This window comes from Ornithorhynchus anatinus, chromosome 3 (genome assembly GCF_004115215.2).
Source record: "Ornithorhynchus anatinus isolate Pmale09 chromosome 3, mOrnAna1.pri.v4, whole genome shotgun sequence".
NCBI lineage: Eukaryota > Metazoa > Chordata > Mammalia > Monotremata > Ornithorhynchidae > Ornithorhynchus > Ornithorhynchus anatinus.
In genome coordinates, this window is record NC_041730.1 from 60,652,309 (window position 1) to 60,672,318 (window position 20,010).

Genomic DNA, 20,010 nt, shown 5'->3' on the forward strand with positions numbered 1-20,010 from the left:
GTACTCTATCTATTACTTAATAAAGCTGTTTATGTGGGAGACTGATCATCTGTCCTTTATGAAGAGGGAGGGAGTTCCAGGCCAGAAAGAAGCAGGATGTGGGCTAGGGTTTAGGGGAGAGATAGCGGAGATCAAGGTACAGTGACTAGGTTGGCATTAGAGGACCAAAGTGTGTGGGCTGGGTTGTGGTAGGAAATCAGAGAGGTGAGGTAGAAGGGGGCAAGGTGATTGAGTGCTTTAAGGCGATGGTAAGGCACTTCTGTTTGAAACTCCTGTTTGAAGCAATTGGAAGATTCTTCTGGGCATCCTGCAACCACTGCCAGAGAGAGAACCCCGGACTGGGCAGACCATGGAACAGACCCAAGAATGGCATTGAGCACTTCGTAATAATAATCCTGGTATTTGTTAAGAGCTCACTGTGTCTCAGGCTTTAATAAGTGCAGGGATGGATACAAGCAAATCGGTTGGACACGGTCCCTGTCCCACATCAGGCTCACAGTCTCATTTCCCATTTTACAGATGATTGGGCCTGTGTGGGGGTGGGGAAGGCTCAGAGAGGGTAAGTGGCTCACATAAGATCATACAGGCTAAGAGAGAAAGGTGGATGGCTGAAAAGAGGAGCAGGTTGTGGAAGTAGGAAGCAGCATGGAAAAATGGATAGATAGAACATAGGCCTGGGAGTTAGAAGACTGTGAATTCTAATCCTAACTCCTCCATTTGTCTGCTTTGTGACCTTGGGCAAGTCGCTTCACTTCTCTGTGACTCACTTACCTCATCTGTCAAATGGGGAATGAGACTGTGAGGGCCTATTACCCTCCCCTTCTGACTCCAAGTCCAGGGCCCTGTCACCTCATGAGAGAGAGACAGACAGACAGAGAGATACACAGAGAGACAGAGAGAGACAAAATCAGACCTGAAAGAAGGATGTCTGGTTTCAAAGAAACAGTTGAAGAAGAGAGCAGATCTGGGAAATGATGACAAAGTTTGGCAAATAGCGAGAGGGAGTCAGTGCCCCCTTGAACCTGGCCTTGGCCCCAAGCTTCCTCCAAGCAACCTAGAATCACCTTCTACAGCTGCAGGGATCAGGGTCAGGGAGCAGAGTCAGGAGCTCTGTACTTTCTGGCCATACCAACCAGCACTGTCCTCCTGCTTCAAAGTGGGCAAGTTCTGCCCTTAAACCCCTTTTTCCTGCCCCATCTATGTTTCCCCCCTCTCCCGTCCCCCAGAGAGACTCCCAAGGGACACTCCCCCACAGGCCACTCCTCTCCCACAGGACCCCAGCAGGCTCAGCTTCCTTGGGAGTCCACCAGTGTGGGTTTCTAGAAACCCCCAGCCCAGTGAATTGCCTAATTAATCCCAGCAGCCTGGGCTGTCTAGAAGGCATGTTGCAGTGCTCTGAAACTCATTGTCAATCCCGGTTCAATGTCACAAAGCCTGGGTTTCATGGAGGTGGTATGAGGTGGGAGGGAGTTGTCTGCTGACTATCAGGGACTGCTCCATATCTACCATTTCCTTACCCTGGTCCCAGAGAAGATGCATTATCCATCCATACCATAGCCAGGGACAGGCAGATTTTGTTAATTTTTTAAAAAGTCACTTAATTTAACAGTACAAGAGGAAGAGGCAGCAGCAGAGCCCTTCACATCCAGTATCCTGGGAAGGCAGGAGGGGTGAGGCAGAGGAGGGGCCAGACGAGCCAGAGAGACACTGGGAGACAGGAGTTGAAGAGCTATAGGATAGGAAGACCATAACCCCACCAAACCGAATATCTTAATGATAACTGTGGTGTTCGTTAAGCACCTACTGTGCTCCCGGTACTGTACTAAGCGCTGGCTTGGATACAGGCTAATCGGGTTGGACACAGTGTCTGACCCACATTCAGTTATTTAGTCTTACTTATTGAGTGCTTATTGTGTGTAGACCAGTATACAAAATGCTTAGGAGAGTACAACAATAAACATTCTCTACCCACAATGAGCTTACAGTCTGGGGTCACAGGCTAGGGGTTGGGGGAGACTGACATCAATATGAATAAATAAATTACAGATATGTACATAAGTGCTGTGGGGCTGGGAGGAGGGAAGAGCAAAGGGAGCAGGTCAGGGCGACACAAGAGGGAGTGGGACATCAGGAAAGATGAAGGTGGGAAGGCTTCTGGGAAGGTTTCTTGGAGGAGATGTACCTTCAATAAGGCTTTGAAGGGCAAGAGAGTAATTGCCTGCCAGATATGAAGAGGTAGGGCATTCCAGGCCAGAGGCAGTAGGTGGGGTAAGGGTAGGAGGTGAGATAGGCCACATCAAGGCACAGTGAGAAGGTCAACACTAGAAGAGCAGAGTGTGTGGGTGGGGTTGTAGAAGGAGAGAAGTGAGGTGAGTTAAAAGTGGGCAAAGGGTTAGTGTGCTTTAAAGACAATTGGTGAGGAGTTTTTGTTTGATATGAGGTGGATGGGCAACCATTGGACATTTTTGAGAAGCGGGTTGGCATCTCCTGAATCTTTTTGTAGAAAAATGATACAAGCAGCCGAGTGAAGTATGGATGGGAGTGGGGAGAGACAGGAGGTTGGGAGGTCAGCAAGGAGGCTGATGCAGTAATCCAGGCAGGATAGGATGAGCGATTGTATTCACAAGGTAGCAGTTTGGATGGAAAGGAAAGGGCAGATTTTTGCAATTTTGAGAAGGTGGGACTGACAGGATTTAATGATGGATTAAATATGTGGGTTGAATGAGAGAAAGGAGTCAAGGATAATGCCAATATTATGGGCTTGTGAGACCGGAAGGATAGTGGTGGATCTACAGTGATGGGAAAGTCAGGGGGAGGACAGAGTTTGGGTGGGAAGTTAAGGAGCTCTGTTTAAGACATGTTAAGTTTGAGATGACGGGCGGACATCCAAGTAGAGATGTCTTGAAGTCAGGAGGAGATGACTGAAAAGAGGGAGAAAGATCAGGCCTAGAGTTAGTAGTTGAAGCCATGGGAGCGAATGAGTTCTCCAAGGGAGTGGATTTAGATGGATAATAGAAGGGGACCCAGAACTGAACCTTGAGGGAGCCCCACAGTTAGGGAGACTGAAATGAACAGCCTCTTTCTCCTCTTATGAGAGAGAAGAGGAGAACAAGGAAAGGACAGAGTCAGTGAGGCCAACGTTGGATAAGTTTTCCAGGAGAAGGGGGTGGTACTTCTCCTTAGCTGAGAGGTCAAGGAGGATTAGAATGGAGTAGAGGCCGTTGGATTTGGCATGGGGCTCACAGTCTCATTCCCCATTTCACAGATGAGGTAACTGAGACACAGAGAATTAAAGTGACGTGCCCAAGGTCATACAACAGACAAGTGGCAGACCCACAACCTTCTGACTTCCAGGGCCTTGCTCTATCCACTACCCCATGCTACTTCTCTGCTTCCACACTCTGCTCCCCTTTTCAGCCACCCATCTTTCCCTTTTAGCCTATGGAGAGATGCAGGCTTGGGTAAGACCAAGAAGGAAAATGTGGGCCTTATAATAACAATAATAATAATAATAATAATAAATAATGGTTCTTGTTAAGTGCTTACTATGTCCCACACACTATTCTTGTGACTTTGGGCAAGTCACAACTTCTCTGTGCCTCAGTTCCCTCAACTGTAAAATGAGGATTAAGACTGTGAGCCCCACGTGGGACAACCTGATCACCTTGTATCCTCCCCAGCACTTAGAACAGTGCTTTGCACACAATAAGCGCTTAACAAATGCCATTATCATTATTATTATTATTATTATTATTATTCTAAGCACTGGGATAGATACAAATTCATCAGATTGGACACAGTCCCTGTTCCACATGGGGCTCACAGTCTAAATGGAAGAAAGTAGGATTCGATCCCCATTTTACAGATGGGGTAACTGAGGCACAGAATTAAGTGACCCCTCAAGATCATACAGCAGATATGTGGCAGAGTGAGGATTAGAACCCAGGTCTTGGGGTCTCCATTCCTAGAGACCTTTAAGAAAAGAGCAGACAACCTTCCATCCTAGTTGGGTCAGTCAGTTTCTGGTCTAGAGGCAAGTAATTGGATCAAATGACCTCTAGCTACCCTGAGACAGCCGCACACTCCTAGAATGATTTGTCTGGGATCTCCCAAGATCCCTGCTGTTCCAAGCAGGACCACCGCTGCTCTCAGTCACTGCCAGGGAGAACAGGAATCTGTATCTCCAGAACAACCCTGTGTCCCAACTCCAGTCCAACTTCCCCTGGGCCCTCACCAACCTCTCCTGACTAATCTCTGATCTTCCAACCTCTCTAACTCTCCCCACCCCCAACTGCCAATCTCTGAATCCCCCTCCCCACCGCCAACCCTCCACCCAGGAGTCCCCACCATCTCCACCCTGACTTCTTGGTTAATCTTTTCTCATCAGATCATAAGTCAATCAGTTTCAAATTACCGGTCCCTGAGACAGATGTTTGGTGAGTCATTTAACGGCATGAAGTTCTTCAGATGGTTTGCTTTGCCCCCTCTGGTTCGTTGAAAGGATCTTATGAGGCGTATTTTTCCTTTTCAGAATGTCTTTAGCTGGTGAGCACGCACTCCCCGCCCAGGCAGGCTAATGATGTTGGACCCAATATGTGTGAACAGTCCCCCTCCAGCACTCCTGCAGGTTCCATTCCTGCCTAAAAAATCACTGTTTATTTAGTCCCCGGGCCTGCCGCCATCTGCAGCCCTTCGGCTCCCAGTGTCTGAATAGTCCACTTAACTGTCCTCGCTTCTCAGCGCATTATTCGATTTCTGAACAGCCAGAGACAACTTTCTATTGTATTTATTAAGCACTTCCTACGTGCCAGGCACTGTTCTAAGCACTGAGATAGATACCAGCTAATCAGGTTGGACACAGTCTTAACCCCCATTTTGCAGATGAGGTCACTGAGGCCCAGAGAAGTGAAGTGACTTGCCCAAGGTCACCCAGCAGGCAAAGGGTGGAGTTAGGATTAGTACAAAGATCCTTCCAACTCCCAGCCCTGTTCTTTAACCACTAGGAAATACTGCTTCTTGACTTCCGGTCAAGGCCTCCTCAGCCAGGACAATTCAAGCTGATGGTTACATCAGTCTGTGCCTGCTCAACCTGGAGTGGCAGAAGCCTCTAGGGTCCCAGGCATTCTGGTACCCCAGGCCTGGCCAGGAGCTTAAGGAAGAACAGGAGGAGCTGGAGGGGTTGAATAGTGCAGTGCTCTGCACATGGTATGCCCTTGATAAGTGTTATTACTAATTCTACAGCTACTGCAGTATAATAGTAGGCATGATCTCTGTCTATTAAGAACTCACAGTGTAGAGGGGGAGAAAGACACTGAAATAATTACAGATAGGGGAAATCAGTCAATTAATCAATTGTATTTATTAACTGTTTACTGTGTACAGAGCACTATACTAAGCACATTGGAGAGTACAATATTATATACACAATAATAATATACAAAATATTGCAATACTATACTAAGCACAATGGAGAGTTGGTAGACACATCCCCTGCCCACAACAAGTTCACAATCTAGAGGAAATGGCAGGGTGTAAGGATATAGACATAAGTCCTGTGAGGCTGAGGGTGGGATGAATATCAATGGAGAAGCATTGTGACCTAGTGATTAGAGCATTCGCCTGGGAGTCAGAAGGACCCAGCAGCGTGGGAAGCAGCATTGCTCAGTGGAAAGAGCCCAGGCTTGGGAGTCAGAGTTCATGGGTTTTAATCCCGGCTCTGCCACTTGTCAGCTGTGTGACCTTGGGCAAATCACTTCACTTGTCTGGGCCTTAGTTACCTTATCTGTAAAATGGGGATGAAGACTGTGAGGCCCACGTGGGACAACCTGATTACCCTGTATTTACCCCAGCGCTTAGAACAGTGTTTGTCACATAGTAAGCACTTAACAAATACCAACATTATTATTATTATTACCTGTATTCTAATCCTGGCTCTGCCACTTATCTGCTGTGGGGCCTTGGGCAAGTCACCTAACTTCTCTGTGCCTTAGTTACTTCATCTGTAAAATGAAGACTGTGAACCCCATGTGGTACATGGACTGTGACCAATCTGATTGCCTTGTTCCTACCCCAGCACTTAGAACACTGCCTGGCTCATAGTAAGCCCTTAACAAATAACATAAAAAATGTTTAATGGGTATAGATCCAAAAGCATAGATGATGCAGAAGGGAGAGGTACGAGGGGAAATGAGGTCTTAATCAGGGAAGGCCTCTTGGAAGAAGTATGATTTTAGAAAGGATTTGAAGGAGGGAGAGAGTGGTGATCTATCGCATATGAAGGGGAAGGGAGTTCCAGGCTGCGGGGACAATGTGAGCAAGGGGTCGGTGGTGAGATAGATGAAATCGAGGAACAGTGAGTAGTTTGGAGGTACAGGAGTGAATGTGGTGGCTGGGTTGTAGTAGATGAGCAAGGTCCATTTGTTCCTTGAGTAGTATTTATTCAATGGCTCCTTTGTGCGGAGTTCTACTGTAGGGTCTTGGTCTTTCTCATTCCCAGGGTTTTGAACCAGGAAGATGGCTCCAGTAGAGAAACAGAGTCTACAGCCCTCTGCCCACATCTCACAGAGGGACAGAGCCATGGAAAATCCACATAAATATAAAACGATGGATGTAATAATGACCTAATGGCAAGGGTGAGTTAAGAGGACGGAGGATTGGCCTAGTGAGAAGTAGCATGACTTAATGGATAGAGCACAGGCTTGGAGTCAGAGGACGTGGATTCTAATCCTGGCTCTGCCACTCATCTGCTGTGGAAACCTGGACCTGTGTCACTTAACTTCACTCTGCCTCAGTTATCTCACCTGTAAAATGGAGATTAGATTGACTGTGAGCTCTGTGTGGGACTGGGACTGTACCTGTCGATTACTTTGTATTTAGCCCAGCGCTTAGTACAGGTCTTGGCTCATAGAGAATGCTTAATAAATTCCAAAAAAAAAAAAAAGGATTGTGGATGGTGCTTCCTGGCTAGATTTGGAGTTTATTAGAGAAGGTTTCCTGGAGAACATAGTCCGTGCTGCAATTTTAAAATAGAGAAGGGAGCTGGTTAGGCTGTCAGGAGCAGGCAGTTTACCCCATGCAACTGATGGTGGCAGGCAGGGAATTAAGTTTCACTGAGCACCCTGACTTCGGTGATGTATTCTGCTCTGGCTTTCCCAACGAGAACTCTGAACCATTTGCCAACAAATTCAGGGTTAGGAAACTGATGGAACGGAGGGTCCTTATTCCCACCAGAGCCCGTTTTTGTGACAGATATTTCCCCTGGAAAGGCTTCCCCTGGAAAGTCCTCAGACCGGGGTGTTTACTGACAACAGTAGTTAAAACACATTGAAGATAATTATAGTCTGGAGGTGCTTATCTGAAAACATTTAAAGGGGGAAAATTGTCAGACCAGATGCTGGTTTCAGAGCCCGGGGAGAATGTTTTCTGGGTGTGTTTGTTTTCCAAGCATGGGAGAAACAGGGCCAATCTGTATGGCATCATCAGCTATTGGCAAAGTTTGCTACATACACTCAGACACACACAGATACACACGCATGCACTATGTGCATATTCTCTCTCTCACACACACTCACCAAGAAAACAACATATCACACCTTCCTGCTTATAAAATTGTCCCCAGGGATATATCTGAGTTTTAAATCCCATCTACATTACCTTAATTTTGCAAAATGGTTTCCATTAAAAGATGTTTTTTGTCCCCATTCCCCTGAGAAAACATCTTTAAAGGGGTTTATTCTGATTCCATTGCCAGGTTGTCCTCCCACTTAGCCAGGTGAATGCTTAGCCAGAGGTACCTCTGAATTAATCCTCCACTTTCCCAGTCATGTTATCTACTCAGCCTTCTCAGCCCTCTTAAGTACCTACCTGTTATTTATTATTTTTTGGTTTTCTTATTTCTTATTATTTCTGTCACTTCTGATCCTCTAACTATTCAATATTCATCCAATTAAACTCCAAACTACTCTAGGGCAAGAATAACATCTTTTGATTTTTCTATATGCCCCCCTCCCAAATGCCTGCAAACCCTAGGTGCTCAATACTTATTAATAATGACACTGATACAAACCACAGATGCCGTATTTGCTCTTGAGAATCCACATTTCACTCTCATTTCAACATCCACCCAGATCTTTGCTTTGGGAGCTTTAAGTGAGAAGCAGTGTTGCCTAGTGGAAAGGGCATGGAAAAAGACATGAATCTAGAAATCAAGAGATCTGGGTTCTTATCCCAGCTCCACCACTTGCCTGCTGCGTGACCTTGGGCATGGCACTGAACTTCTCTGTGCCTCAATTTCCTTATCTGCAAAATAGGGATCAAATACCTGTTCTACTTCTTTCTTAGATTGTTAGCCCCAAGTGAGACAGTAACTGTGTCCAATCTGCTCATACAATATCTACACCAGTTTTTTAATCCTTATAAGCATTTAACAATAATATTATTACTGTGATGTGTGTGTGTGCAAAGGGGGCGTGACATGGGGACCACATACAAATTATCCACAAATTATTCTGTTTTCTCTAGAGCTCAAGCTCATTGTGTTGTTGGATTTGAAATACCTAGAAAATTTGGGATCAAGTCAGTTTTGAAGCTTCCATTGTTAAGTTCATTTGTCAGGTATCCTTGTCTCTACCTCTCATCTAAGGTTCAGTAATTCCCATTCCTCCTACATCTCTGTAATAATAATAATAATTATGGGACTTGTTAAGCACTTACTATGCACCAAGCACTGTTCTAATCACTAGGGTAGATAGAAGGTAATCAGGTTGGACATAGTCCCTGATCCACCTGGGGCTCACGCTCTTAATCCCCATTTTACAAATGAGGTAACTGAGGCCCAGAGAAGTTAAGTGACTTGCCCAAGGTCACACAGCAGACAGGTGGCAGAGCCAGGATTAGAACCCAGGTCCTTCTGACTCCCAGGCCCATGGTCTATCCACTAAGCCACACTGCTTCTCTGTCCACTCTGTCCCCAGCCCTGTCCTCTTAGTCCTGACCAGATAATCCCCTCACCTTCCCCTCTAAACTGTAAATTCATTATGGGCAGGAAATGTGTCTATTTATTGTTCTAGTGTACTCTCCCAAGAGCTTAGTACAGTGCTTTACACAAAATAGGTACTCAGTAAATATGACTGACTGGCTTGACTGACTGACTTCATATTGAAAGGGCAGGCCAACTCTAAGTTCTGAGGAAAGAGAAGGGAGTTCTCTGTGAGAGGGTCCCACTCGTTCATCACAGTCCTCTGATCTAGGGGGGCCTTCCAGGGGTAGGGTGCCCTGAGTTCATAAGGAACCAAGATAAGGAGAGCTTTCTCTCTTCAATCAGGCCCCTGTTAGAAATCTGCCTCTAACTACCAAGCTAGGCCTGAAAATGTAATCAACTGGGAGCCTGCTCAGTTTAGAGTTTTATTTATTATTTTATTTTTTCCCCAAAGTTAAATTTTGACTTGTGGCTCCCCTCTGAATTCCCTCTGGCATGAGGTAATTTGGTCCAGGATTGTTCCAGGAGCCTGGGAAATTTGTAATGTTGAATGGGCAAATCAATGCTCTATAAAAGCTCCCCGCTCCCACAGCCCCCCTTGAGCAACACGCTTGTTCTCCCTGACTCCTGAGCAAGAGTCCAGCTCAGCATTCTGCTAGTAAAGGGATCATCATCACCGTCATCATTATTATCATTATGTTTTTTAAGTGCTTAATATATGTCAAGCTAAGGTAGAAAATAACTGCGGTAATTGTTAAGCTCTTACTAGATGCCAAGTACTGTAATAATAATAATAGTAATAACTGTGATATGTTTTTAGTGCTTCCTATGTGCCAGGCACTGTACTAAGCGCTGGGTGGATTTAAGCAAATCAGTTTTGTGCTGGCTTAGATACAAGTCAGTGAGACTGGACAGAGTCTCTGACCCGCATGGGGCTCACAGTCTGTCAGAGGATTTTATCCCCATTTTACAGTTGAAGAAATGAGGAACAGAAAAGTTAAAAGACTTGCCCAAAGTAACACAGCAAGCAATTGGCCGAGCTTGGATTAGAACAGAGATCCTCTGACTCCCAGGCCCATGTTCTTTCTGCTAGGCCATGCTGCTTCTCCCCACAGTTGGGGGCCACCAGTCAGAACAAGATCTCCGTGCAAATCATCCAGAGCCCCGCTGCCTTCGGCAACCCCTATAGGTCCATTTAGCCACCAGATTTGATCTCTGGACATTCATTCAGTCAGTCGATTGATAACATTTATGGAGGGCTTAATGTGTGCAGAATACATTCATGTTGCTCTCTAGATTGTTTTGCATTCATATTGTTTCATCTTTTCTATGATATCTGTCCCCAGACCTTGGCTCACCCTGATTTTTAACAGTGAGACCTTGGTGGTCTAGAGAAGCAGCGTGGCTTAATGGAAAGAGCATGGGCTTGGGAATCAGAGGACATCGGTTCTAATCCCAGCTCCACCACTTGTCTGCTGTGTGACCTTGGGCAAGCCACTCAGTTTCCCTATGCCTCAGTTGCCTTATCTGTAAAATGGGGGTTAAGACTGTGAGCTCCATGTGGGACAACCTGATTACCTTGTATCTATCCCAGCATTTAGAACAGTGCTTGGCACATAGTAAATGCTTAACAAATACCATAATTATTATTATTATTAGGAACCATGTCTAATTGTCACCTGTTTATTCTGTCCCAGTGCTTAGTATAGTGTTCTGCACACAATAAGCAGTTAATAAATGCTACTTCTATTATTTGTATTGTTACTACTACTATAAGGGAGCAAGAGGCAATTCAGGTTTAAAGTCTACTCTTGGAACACAGAAATGGAAAATCCTTTCCCTTTTCCCTCTCTGAGGGATTTTAGATTGTGAGGCCCAGAAGAAACAAAGACCATTTTTAATTCTCATCTGTGAATTTTCTTCCAGTGTTTTGTACAAGTGCTCTGCACATAGTAAGCACTTAGTAAATGCAATTGCTACTCTGAGCCTTGTGGCTGCAGCTCCCTTTACTTCTTTGGCATTCTCATTCAAGCATGGGATGGGAAAAGTTTGGCCCATAGCAGTGGAGACTGGAAAAATTCCCCAAGGCTCAGATGCCTGGTCTAGTAGAATAGGCTTGTCTCCCTATCTTGGGCTGCCTTGTGGTCCTGCCTGTGGCATCTGAGCTGGTGATGGTGAGCAGGGCTCTGAGGGCTTGGATCTTCTGCAGTACAGGAAGAAATAGGGTGGGGACATGAGAAATGATCAGGAAAGTTTTCCTGGAGGAGATGTACTTTCAAAATCTCTAGCCATTATCAGTTTGAAGGACAAAGATTCACATGTCTCCTGCCTGACTAGATATTCTGGCCAGCGGCTCCTCCCTGTCCGTCCCCTTCCTGCCCTGTGGAGTTCCTCCCAAAAGGGATACACAACATCTGAGAAACAGGGTGGCTTTATGGAAAGTGCATGGCCCTGGAAGTCAGGAACTGTGTTTTAATCCCAGCTGGACCACTAGTCTGCTGTGTGACATTGGACAAGTTACTCAATTTCTCTGAGCCTCAGTTTCCTCTTAGACTGTGAGCCTTCTATGGGACAGGGACTTTGTCTGATCTAATCATCTTGTTTCTATTCCAGTGCTTAGTACAGTGCTTGGCACATTGTAAGCACTTCGCAAATACTACAGTGACTATTATTAGCATTTCCTGACATTTGGAAGCATAGATGGAAGGGAGAATTCCTTACAGAAGGAATAAAGAGCAAGGATCCTCCTCATCGTTTCTTTGCAAATGGAGTGTGCCTCATATCCAGAGGTACCTGGTGGGTGGGGAAATATGGTAGCAGTGGGAAGCAGCATCGCCTTGTGGATAGAGCACGGGCCTGGGAGTCAGAAGGACCTGGGTTCTAATCCCAGTTCTGCCACCTATCTTCTGGGTGATCAAGAGCATTTACCTGTGCCTCAGCAACCTCATCTGTAAAATGGGAATTAAAACTGTGAGCCCCACACAGGACAGGGACTGTGTCCAACCCGATTAGCTGGTATCTGCCCCAGTGCTTTAGAACAGTGTTTGACACATAATAAGTGCTTAGCAAATACCATCATCATTATTATTAATTTGAAATATGTCCATGTCTGGGCTCTCTTATGGAGCTGCTATTAATCTTGTAGACTTCCAGTCATGATAACTTGGAGGATGTTCTCATTCAGGAGCCTCCAGGCAGCTTGAAGAGCTCCAGGAGCAAAAGGTGTGGAGATCAGCATCATCTTCATCATCATCACCAACCATCATCTTCATCGTCGAAAGGTATCCACTAGGTGCCTTACAGACTCCCAGTGAGCTCAAGAGATTCCCCACTCTCTGCCCTCAAGGAGTTGCCAGTCTGAAACAGACAGCTGATAGCTGCAATCTTAGAAGGTTCCAGGAGACCACAGGATGGTGAAGAAGTGTTAAACAAAATGGGAAGATCAGATGAACTTTGGGAAGCGAGGGAGGAATGCTGGCTGTGGCAAGAGAGGCTGGGGTGGGAGCCGAGATCAGCAGGTAGGGTCAAGGGAAATTGTTCACTTCTCTTCCGGCTAGACTGGCAATATTTCTGGAGGAGATGGGCTCTCAGGAGATGCCTGAATGAACAAAGGGATATGGCTTGGAGATCTGGGGAGACTGGGAAGATCCACACACACAAACACACACACACACACACACAACCCTCCCTACCTCTCTCAGCTTCCACCTCAAAGTCTGACTGTCCCAGTGGAGGGACATCAGAATCATTTGTCCCTCTGAGAGGGTATCAAGCCTACATACCCAACCCCCTGCCTTCTCCTTAATATCCTTTTGGTTTTTCTTAAGTGCTTACTTTATGCCAGGCACTGTACTAAGCACTAAGATAGATACAAAATAATCAGATTGGAAACAGTCCATGTCTCACATGGGGTTCACAGTCATAATCCCCATTATACAGATGAGGTAATTGAGGTCCAGGGAAGCGAAGTGACTTGCCCAAGGTCACACAGCAGACAAGTAGTGGTGCTGAGATTAGAACCCAGGTCCTTCTGACTCCGATAGTCATGCTCTACCCACTAGGGCCACCAGGCTTGTCAGTCAGTCATATGTATTGAGCACTTATTGTGTGCAGAGCACTGTACTGAGTGCTTGGGATAGTACAACATAACAAGAAACAGACACATTCCCTGCCCACAACAAGCTTACAGTCTAGAGTCTATAGTGTACATCTGCTTCTCCACAGATATGTGTCCATGTGTGTGCCAATAGTTTTGAAAATTGGGAGTCTACATCTCTGTCTGTGTTTATGTCGGTCTCTTTTGTATATATGTGCCTGAGTGTGTGCATCTGTATTGTTGTGACTCTGTGTGTGTGTGTGTGTGTGTATGTATATGTGTGTGTGTGAGAGAGAGAGAGAGACTGAGAAATAGGCATTGCCACATTGGTCCCTGAGTGCGTACTTTCTTGCCTTAATCAGCAAACAAACTCAGCACCCCTGATGAAGAGCGGAGGCCCGTCACCGCCCTACCTGCCTCCTGGACAACTCTACCTCCCCTGTTCTAGACCTGACCCTGCCTTGGGCAGAGGTGCAGTAGCCATCACCAGATGGCAGAGTCTCTGGGAAGGGGCAGAAGGTCCAGCGAGCCAGTTGCCACCTGCTCACCAGTGTGTCGCCCTGCCTGGGCTCCCAGGACCAGAAGACCTCCCTCTTTCCAGCAGGGTCATGGGCAGGAGGGTCTGCTCTTGGGTCCCCCTGCAGCTGATCACTTCCATGACAACAGCCACACCCTGCCACTTGGAGGGCACACTGTGCCTCCTCTCCCTCCTTGATCAGTCAATCAATCGAGCACTGTATTTATAGAGTGCTTACTCTGGGCAGAACACTGATTTAGGCCCTGGGAAGGGCATAATACAATAGAGCTGGTAGAATTGATCCTTGCCTTCAAGGAGCTGAGAATCTAGCCACACTCCCCATCATCCCCTCCCCTTATCCCACCCTGGACCCTACCCCCATCCTACTTGGTTCCATCTCCCCTGGAGAAGACCCCTGGGGCAAAAGTTCCCCAAGATCCAGAAACGACTGACATTTGTATTCTCCTTGCAGCACCTCTTAATAATTTAATTCCCATTAACAGGGCCTCGTCGAAGCAGGGGGAGGGGGGAGAGATTTATAGAGAAAATTCACTCCAGGTTGAGGTTTTGTCTTTCTCTGTTTTCTTGGCATTTATCATGCATGTTTTAATTTGGATCTGAGAGTTGCTACCATCTGGTCATTATTGCAAAGAAATATTCATTTTCTCTGAGTGACATGGGCTTCATTCATCATGGGGCTTTGCTGATTCCCTCTCGATTGCTTCTCCCCTGCACTCCAAATGAAATCTAGAGATACTTAGGGCTCTGGGTAGAGCTCACTTTAGAGAGAGAGTCAAGTTCAGCCCAGACGCAACCCCCAACCCTCAAAACAAAACAAAGGTGGGGAAGTAGGGGAGGGGGGAATGAGTTCCTTCCTTGGAACATTGACATTCTACTCCATAGAAGCAGCGTGGCCAGATGGGAAGAACACGGACCTGGGTTCTAACCCCAGATGTGCAAGCGCCTGCTGTGTGAGCTTGGGCAACTTGCTTAACTTCTCTTTGCCTCAGTTTCCTCATCTGTAAAACAGGAATGAAATACCTGTTCTCTCTTCTACTTAAACTCTGAGCCCCATGTGTGACAAAGACATCTGACATGATGAATTTGTAACTACCCTAGAGCTTAGTACAGCATTTGCACATGGTAAGCACTTAATAAATACCATGACCATGAGAAGCAGTGTGGCTTATTGGATAGAGCAAAGGCTCGGCAGTCAGAAGGATCTGGGTTCCAATTCCAGCTCCTCCACATGTCCCCTGGGTCTCAGTTCCCTAATCTGTAAAATGGAGATTAAGATCATGAACCCCATGTGGGACAGGGTCTATGTCCAACCTGATTAACTTGTTTCTACAGTGTTTGGCACATAGTAAGTGTTTAACAAGTACCATAATTATTATTATTATTATGACCAACTCCTGAGGATCCTGGAATGGATGACCCATTTGTCCAATTGCCCACTGCAGGTTTTTGTTTGAAACCTTTCCTCCTGCTTACTGGATCTTTCTGTTTCCACAGAATGACCCATTTGTGGTGTGGGGAGGGAGAAGCAGGATGGGAGAGCCTTGAAGCTCAGCAACCAAAATTCAAAAGTGTTCAGCACATTCGATTAGATGAGATGATGCTCTGAGATCCAGTGTGCCCCAGACAGTAATGGTGCTCTCACAAGGTCAATGCAGATCAGGACAATAAGGCCTGGCATTCATCCTAAGGACCTATAGCCCAGAGAGCCCAGCTACAAAACCACATGAGAGTGATTTTGAGAGAAACAAGCTAGCCACACAGGAGCACTGTCCAAAAAAAAACACCCTAAGGAAGGGTCAATTTAAGCAGCTCAACAAGGAACAAACCAACAATGTTCTCATTGAAAATATGAAGCTTTGACCCTGCACAATGGGTTATGTATCATGATACTTCTGGTCACTTTGTGATTGCCACAGTGTGTGTGTGTGTCTGTGTGAGACTTTTTTTTTGTTTGACTTTGAAGCTCAAGTCCAGTTGGGAGACCAAGTTGAGGGCCAGAGATAAGATCTCTCAATAATAATGATCAAAGAGATCAGATCTGGGGAGGGCTCTGATACCAGGTAGATGGGCCTGGAGTCTGGGGCAGAGAAATAGTGTTGCCTAGTGAATACAGCAAGGGCCTGCAGGACCTGGATTCCAAGATCCTCTGCTTGCCTGCTGTGTGACTTTGGACAAGTCACTTAACTTATCTATGCCTCAATTACCCCATTGCAAAATTGGGATTAAGACTCTGCACCCCATTAGGGACATGGACTCTGTCCAACCTGATAATCTTGTATCTACTCCAGTGCTTGGTAGAGTGCCTGGACATTGTATGTGCTTAACAAATACCATGAAAAAGAAAACAGGGGAAAGGGGGAATCTTTAAACCCCTCTATCCTCCTCTGAGTTTTCCCTAGCCTAGGAAAGTGGACACCTCCTGGGACAGATGCCACTAACTGAGGCCCAGTGGAGTTCTTATACCCTCTCAAGGCCAGAGGTACAAGAATCCAGCTCTTGGGGGTAGATGCTTCTATTCTCTTTCCCTTCACCTATTCCTTATTGGACCATGTGTGTTCACTCATCTCCCCCACCAGACTGTAAACCCCCTGAGGGCAAGGGTGGTGCCTTTTGCCTGCATGCTACCCAAGCACTTATCCAGTGCTCTGCACCCAGTAGAGGCTCAGGAAGTGCTGGAGATGATGGTGATGAGGGTGATGTAAATGCAGTCTTTTGGCCCCTGTTATCTCAAGGAGTGCCAGGTTCTGTTTTCTGCTCTGAAGCACTTAGTACAGTTCTCTGCTCCCAGTAAGTGCTCAACAAGTACCTTGGGTTGATCGATTGATTGATTGATCAATTAGTGGATCTCTGCCTCCCTGACCATCGGTCCATCCCCTTCCCCAACATCACGGCACCTGCCCCTCCTCACAGACCAGTGGACCCACTGCAGGACGTGGTCCAGGAGATGTCTGGACCTGGTCATGGGCCGGGTTGGGCTTTGCTCTGTCCTGAGATGTGGGTACCTGGAAGGGGGGTACTCTACCTCCCCTGGCATCCAGCCCGGGACCCTGGCAGCAGGTGCCACACTCTCCCCCTCCCCCTCACCACACACACACCCCCGACCGGGATTGAAATAAATGATTCGGGTCTGGCAGCAGCCAGTTATTAATGACTCGAGCTTCAGAAGATTCTTTAGTTTTAATAATCCCAGAATTCATGCTTGGCAACCGGCCCAGATATTTTTGTATTTGTCCTTTCCCCTTCCTTCCTCCCCTCCCCCAATGCTTTCATATTCTCCATTGCTCCCCCTTGTCTGTTGGGGGTATCAGGCCCCAGGAAAGCAGCCCCCAGCCCCCCAGGCACTAAGACAAGTTGTCTGAGGAGGGCCACTTGTGGACCACTTATCGAAACCTGCATCAGCATCAGGGACCCAGCCACAGTCCGGTGATGGAGCCAGTGCCTCTCAACTGGGGAGTAATAATAATAATGACAATGATGGTATTTGTTAAGCACTTACTATGTGCCAAGCACTGTTCTAAGCACTGAGGTAGATACAAAGTAATCAGATTGTCCCACATGGAGATCACAGTCTTAATCCCCATTTTGCAGATGAGGTAACGGAGACACAGAGAAGTTAAGTGGCTTGCCCCAGGTCAAACAGCAGACAAGTGGCAGAGCTGAGGTTAAAACCCATGTCTTCTGACTCCCAAGCCCTTACTCTTTCCACAAATCTACACTGCTTCTCTCGAGCCTGCCCAGTTGACCTTTCTCAGTGATTCTCTCACATGATCCACATCCTCTCCATACAACTGCCCAGAAACACTGCCTGGATTGGGCCATTTGACAGCCCAAGGTAGAGGTCTGGGCTCAGTTCTCCCTGCCTCAGTGAGGATAGGAGTCCAGGCTTGGCTCTCCCTGCCTCAGGGAAGGTAGAGGTCCAAGATTGACTCTCTCTGCCTCAGTGAAGGTAGGATTCCATGCTCAGTTCACCCTGCTTCAATGAAGGTAGGGATTGGGTTCAGTTCTCCTTGCAACAAGGAAGATAGGGGTTGGGCTCAGCTCTCCCTGCCTCAGTGAAGGTAAGGATCCAGGATCAGTTGTCCCTGACTTGGTGAAGGTAGGGGTCTAGATTCGGGTCTTCCTGTGTCAGTGAAGTTAGGGGCCCAGGTGTGGCTCTCTCTGCTTCAGTGAAGGTAGGGGTTGGGCTCAGTTCTCCCGGCCTCAGTGTAGGTAGGGATCCATGCTTGACTCTCCCTGCTTCAGTGAAAATAAGGGTCAAAACTTGGTTCTTCCTGCCTCAGAGAAGTACCAGGTCTGAGTTTACTTCTCCCCAAATGGGAAGGTGACCAGGATGCCCAGGATTGGCTCTCCCCACCCCAGGAAAGACAAGGGTTCAGGAGTAGCTCTCCATTCCTGGGAAAGGATGCCAGGGGGACTGAAGTGGGCTCTCCATACCCAGAGGTCCCGGGGCACCTCAGGGCCTGATGTACCTAGGCTCTCCTCTCCCCACTGGCCCAAAGTCTCAGAGGCCTAGGGCAGTGGCGCATGCATCAGGTGGACACTAAAGGCCAGGGCAGGAGGTGAAGGGGCAGTTGATGGGGGGCCAACGTGCCTCACCCAAGTTCAGGCAGGGAGACTGAGGCCAGAGAGAGAGTGGGGATCCCCGCAGGGTGGAGGAGATGGTAGACCCAGTGGCCCAGTCTGTGTGCATGGTAAGGAGGGAGAAGATAATGATAATAACTATTAATAATAATTGTGGTATTCGTTAAGCACTTACTATCTACCAGGCACTGTAGTAAGCACTGGGGCGGATGCAAACAAATTCCACATGGGGCTGACAGTCTCATTTTACAGATGAGGCACAGGGAAGTAAAGTGACTTGCCCGAGGTCACAAGTGGCCGAGCTGGATTTAGAAGCCAGTTCCTTCTGATTCCCAGGCCCTTACTCTATCCTCTAGGCCATTCTGCTTCTGGAGATTCATGCAATTGTATTTACTGAGTGCCTACTGCTTGCAGAGCACTATACTAAGCCTCCATCCCTGGATCCGAGTCCAGAATCCACTGACAGTGATACCAGGTTCTGCCTTGAGGTCCCAGCTAGGAGGTTGGGTGGGGATGTCTGAGCAGGGCCCAAGGGTGGGTAGAGCAGGGAGCAGAGGGATCATGCAGATGTGTGGGTGGGCTGCAGGATGCAGCAGAGAGGGGAGGGCTGCAGATTACAGAGAACATGAAAAAAGGACAGTGGTGGGGAAGAAGTGACAGTGATGCCACCTGATGCCGGTCCTCCACTTCCTTCTGGGTGCTTGTCTTAGGCATTCAAAATAGCACGATTCAATGATGTCACATAGCACGCGGAGAGACGACATCATGCTGCTTCCTGCGTAGGTTGTGATGAGCTACGTCCTAGGTCCTGTGAAATCCTGCCTTGGGGAACATGACTTCACAAAGCCCACCCTGCCCCTTAACGGTGGCATTCCACCCACCAGACCGAATTGAGACCAAAGAAGCCTTCACCCCAATGGGCTGTGAGAGTGATGACTCGTTGGCCTCAGCAGGCAGGAAAAGTAGACCCGTGGCCTGGGACACTGGCTGGCCTTGCCTGCAGGTGTGACTCCAACCTGCTTCCCAGGGCTCTCTGTCTATACAAGCTGACTGGGGCCTGGGGAAGCCGCCCCACCCCACCTTAATGGGGGGAAGAAAAGGGCAAAAAAGCTTTCTGTCATGTTCGCCTGAATGACAGAAGAATTATAGACTCCACGGTGGGGACTTCTGCCCTCATAAAAAAGTATACAAAATGTTAAAGTGAAATCATAGATCAAAACTTGAGGGAGCAAAAATTTTGAAAAATCCACCAGGCAGCCAGTGGTAGAGACCCTTTGGAGGATTGTACAGATGGTTATTTATGCTGTGTTCAATTTAATACGGGGAGAAAATGAAGCAATTTGTTATGAGGCAAACCACAGCGACGACATGTGCGGGCAGCTCTGGTGAAGAGGGGTGCCTCGGGGCAGGCTGGGATGGGGGGAGGGGCAATGGTGACTTTAGTCTAATGAGAATAGCCCCAGCAGGAGCTGAGGCAGGTATTCATGACCCACTCCTGTGGGGAGTTGGGGACTCTGGGTTGTTTTCTAAGCCTTGTCCAGGAAACAACTCAAAAGATAAACAATCAGAGTGCTCCCCAGGGGTTGTCTTTGGCTCTAGAAAGAGACACCAGTGGGCCGCTTTAAATGGTATTCCTTCATGGTCCAGGGGCTCCCCCATTCTCTTGACTAGATGATAAGGAGATGCTGGGGGGGCGGTGCCTGGGAGATTTCAGCTCATCCAGGGCATCTGGGTAGAGCCAGAGGATGGTAGCTCCTCCACTCTGGTTTGTCAGATATCGTGCCTATGAGGTCATGCCTCATACTGATTCATCTCTCC

At 47.4% G+C, this 20,010-nt stretch overlaps 1 protein-coding gene across 1 annotated transcript in view; it reads left to right on the forward strand.

The window, feature by feature from the left end:
* CELF4 (CUGBP Elav-like family member 4) overlaps positions 1–20,010 on the forward strand; it is a 601,922-nt gene that overhangs the window by 431,005 nt on the left and 150,907 nt on the right. The window contains exons 4-5 of the mRNA XM_029061173.2: positions 161–185; positions 16,011–16,019. Of these exons, the coding sequence (XP_028917006.1) occupies positions 161–185; positions 16,011–16,019 (34 nt within the window). The remainder of the gene's footprint in view (positions 1–160; positions 186–16,010; positions 16,020–20,010) is intronic.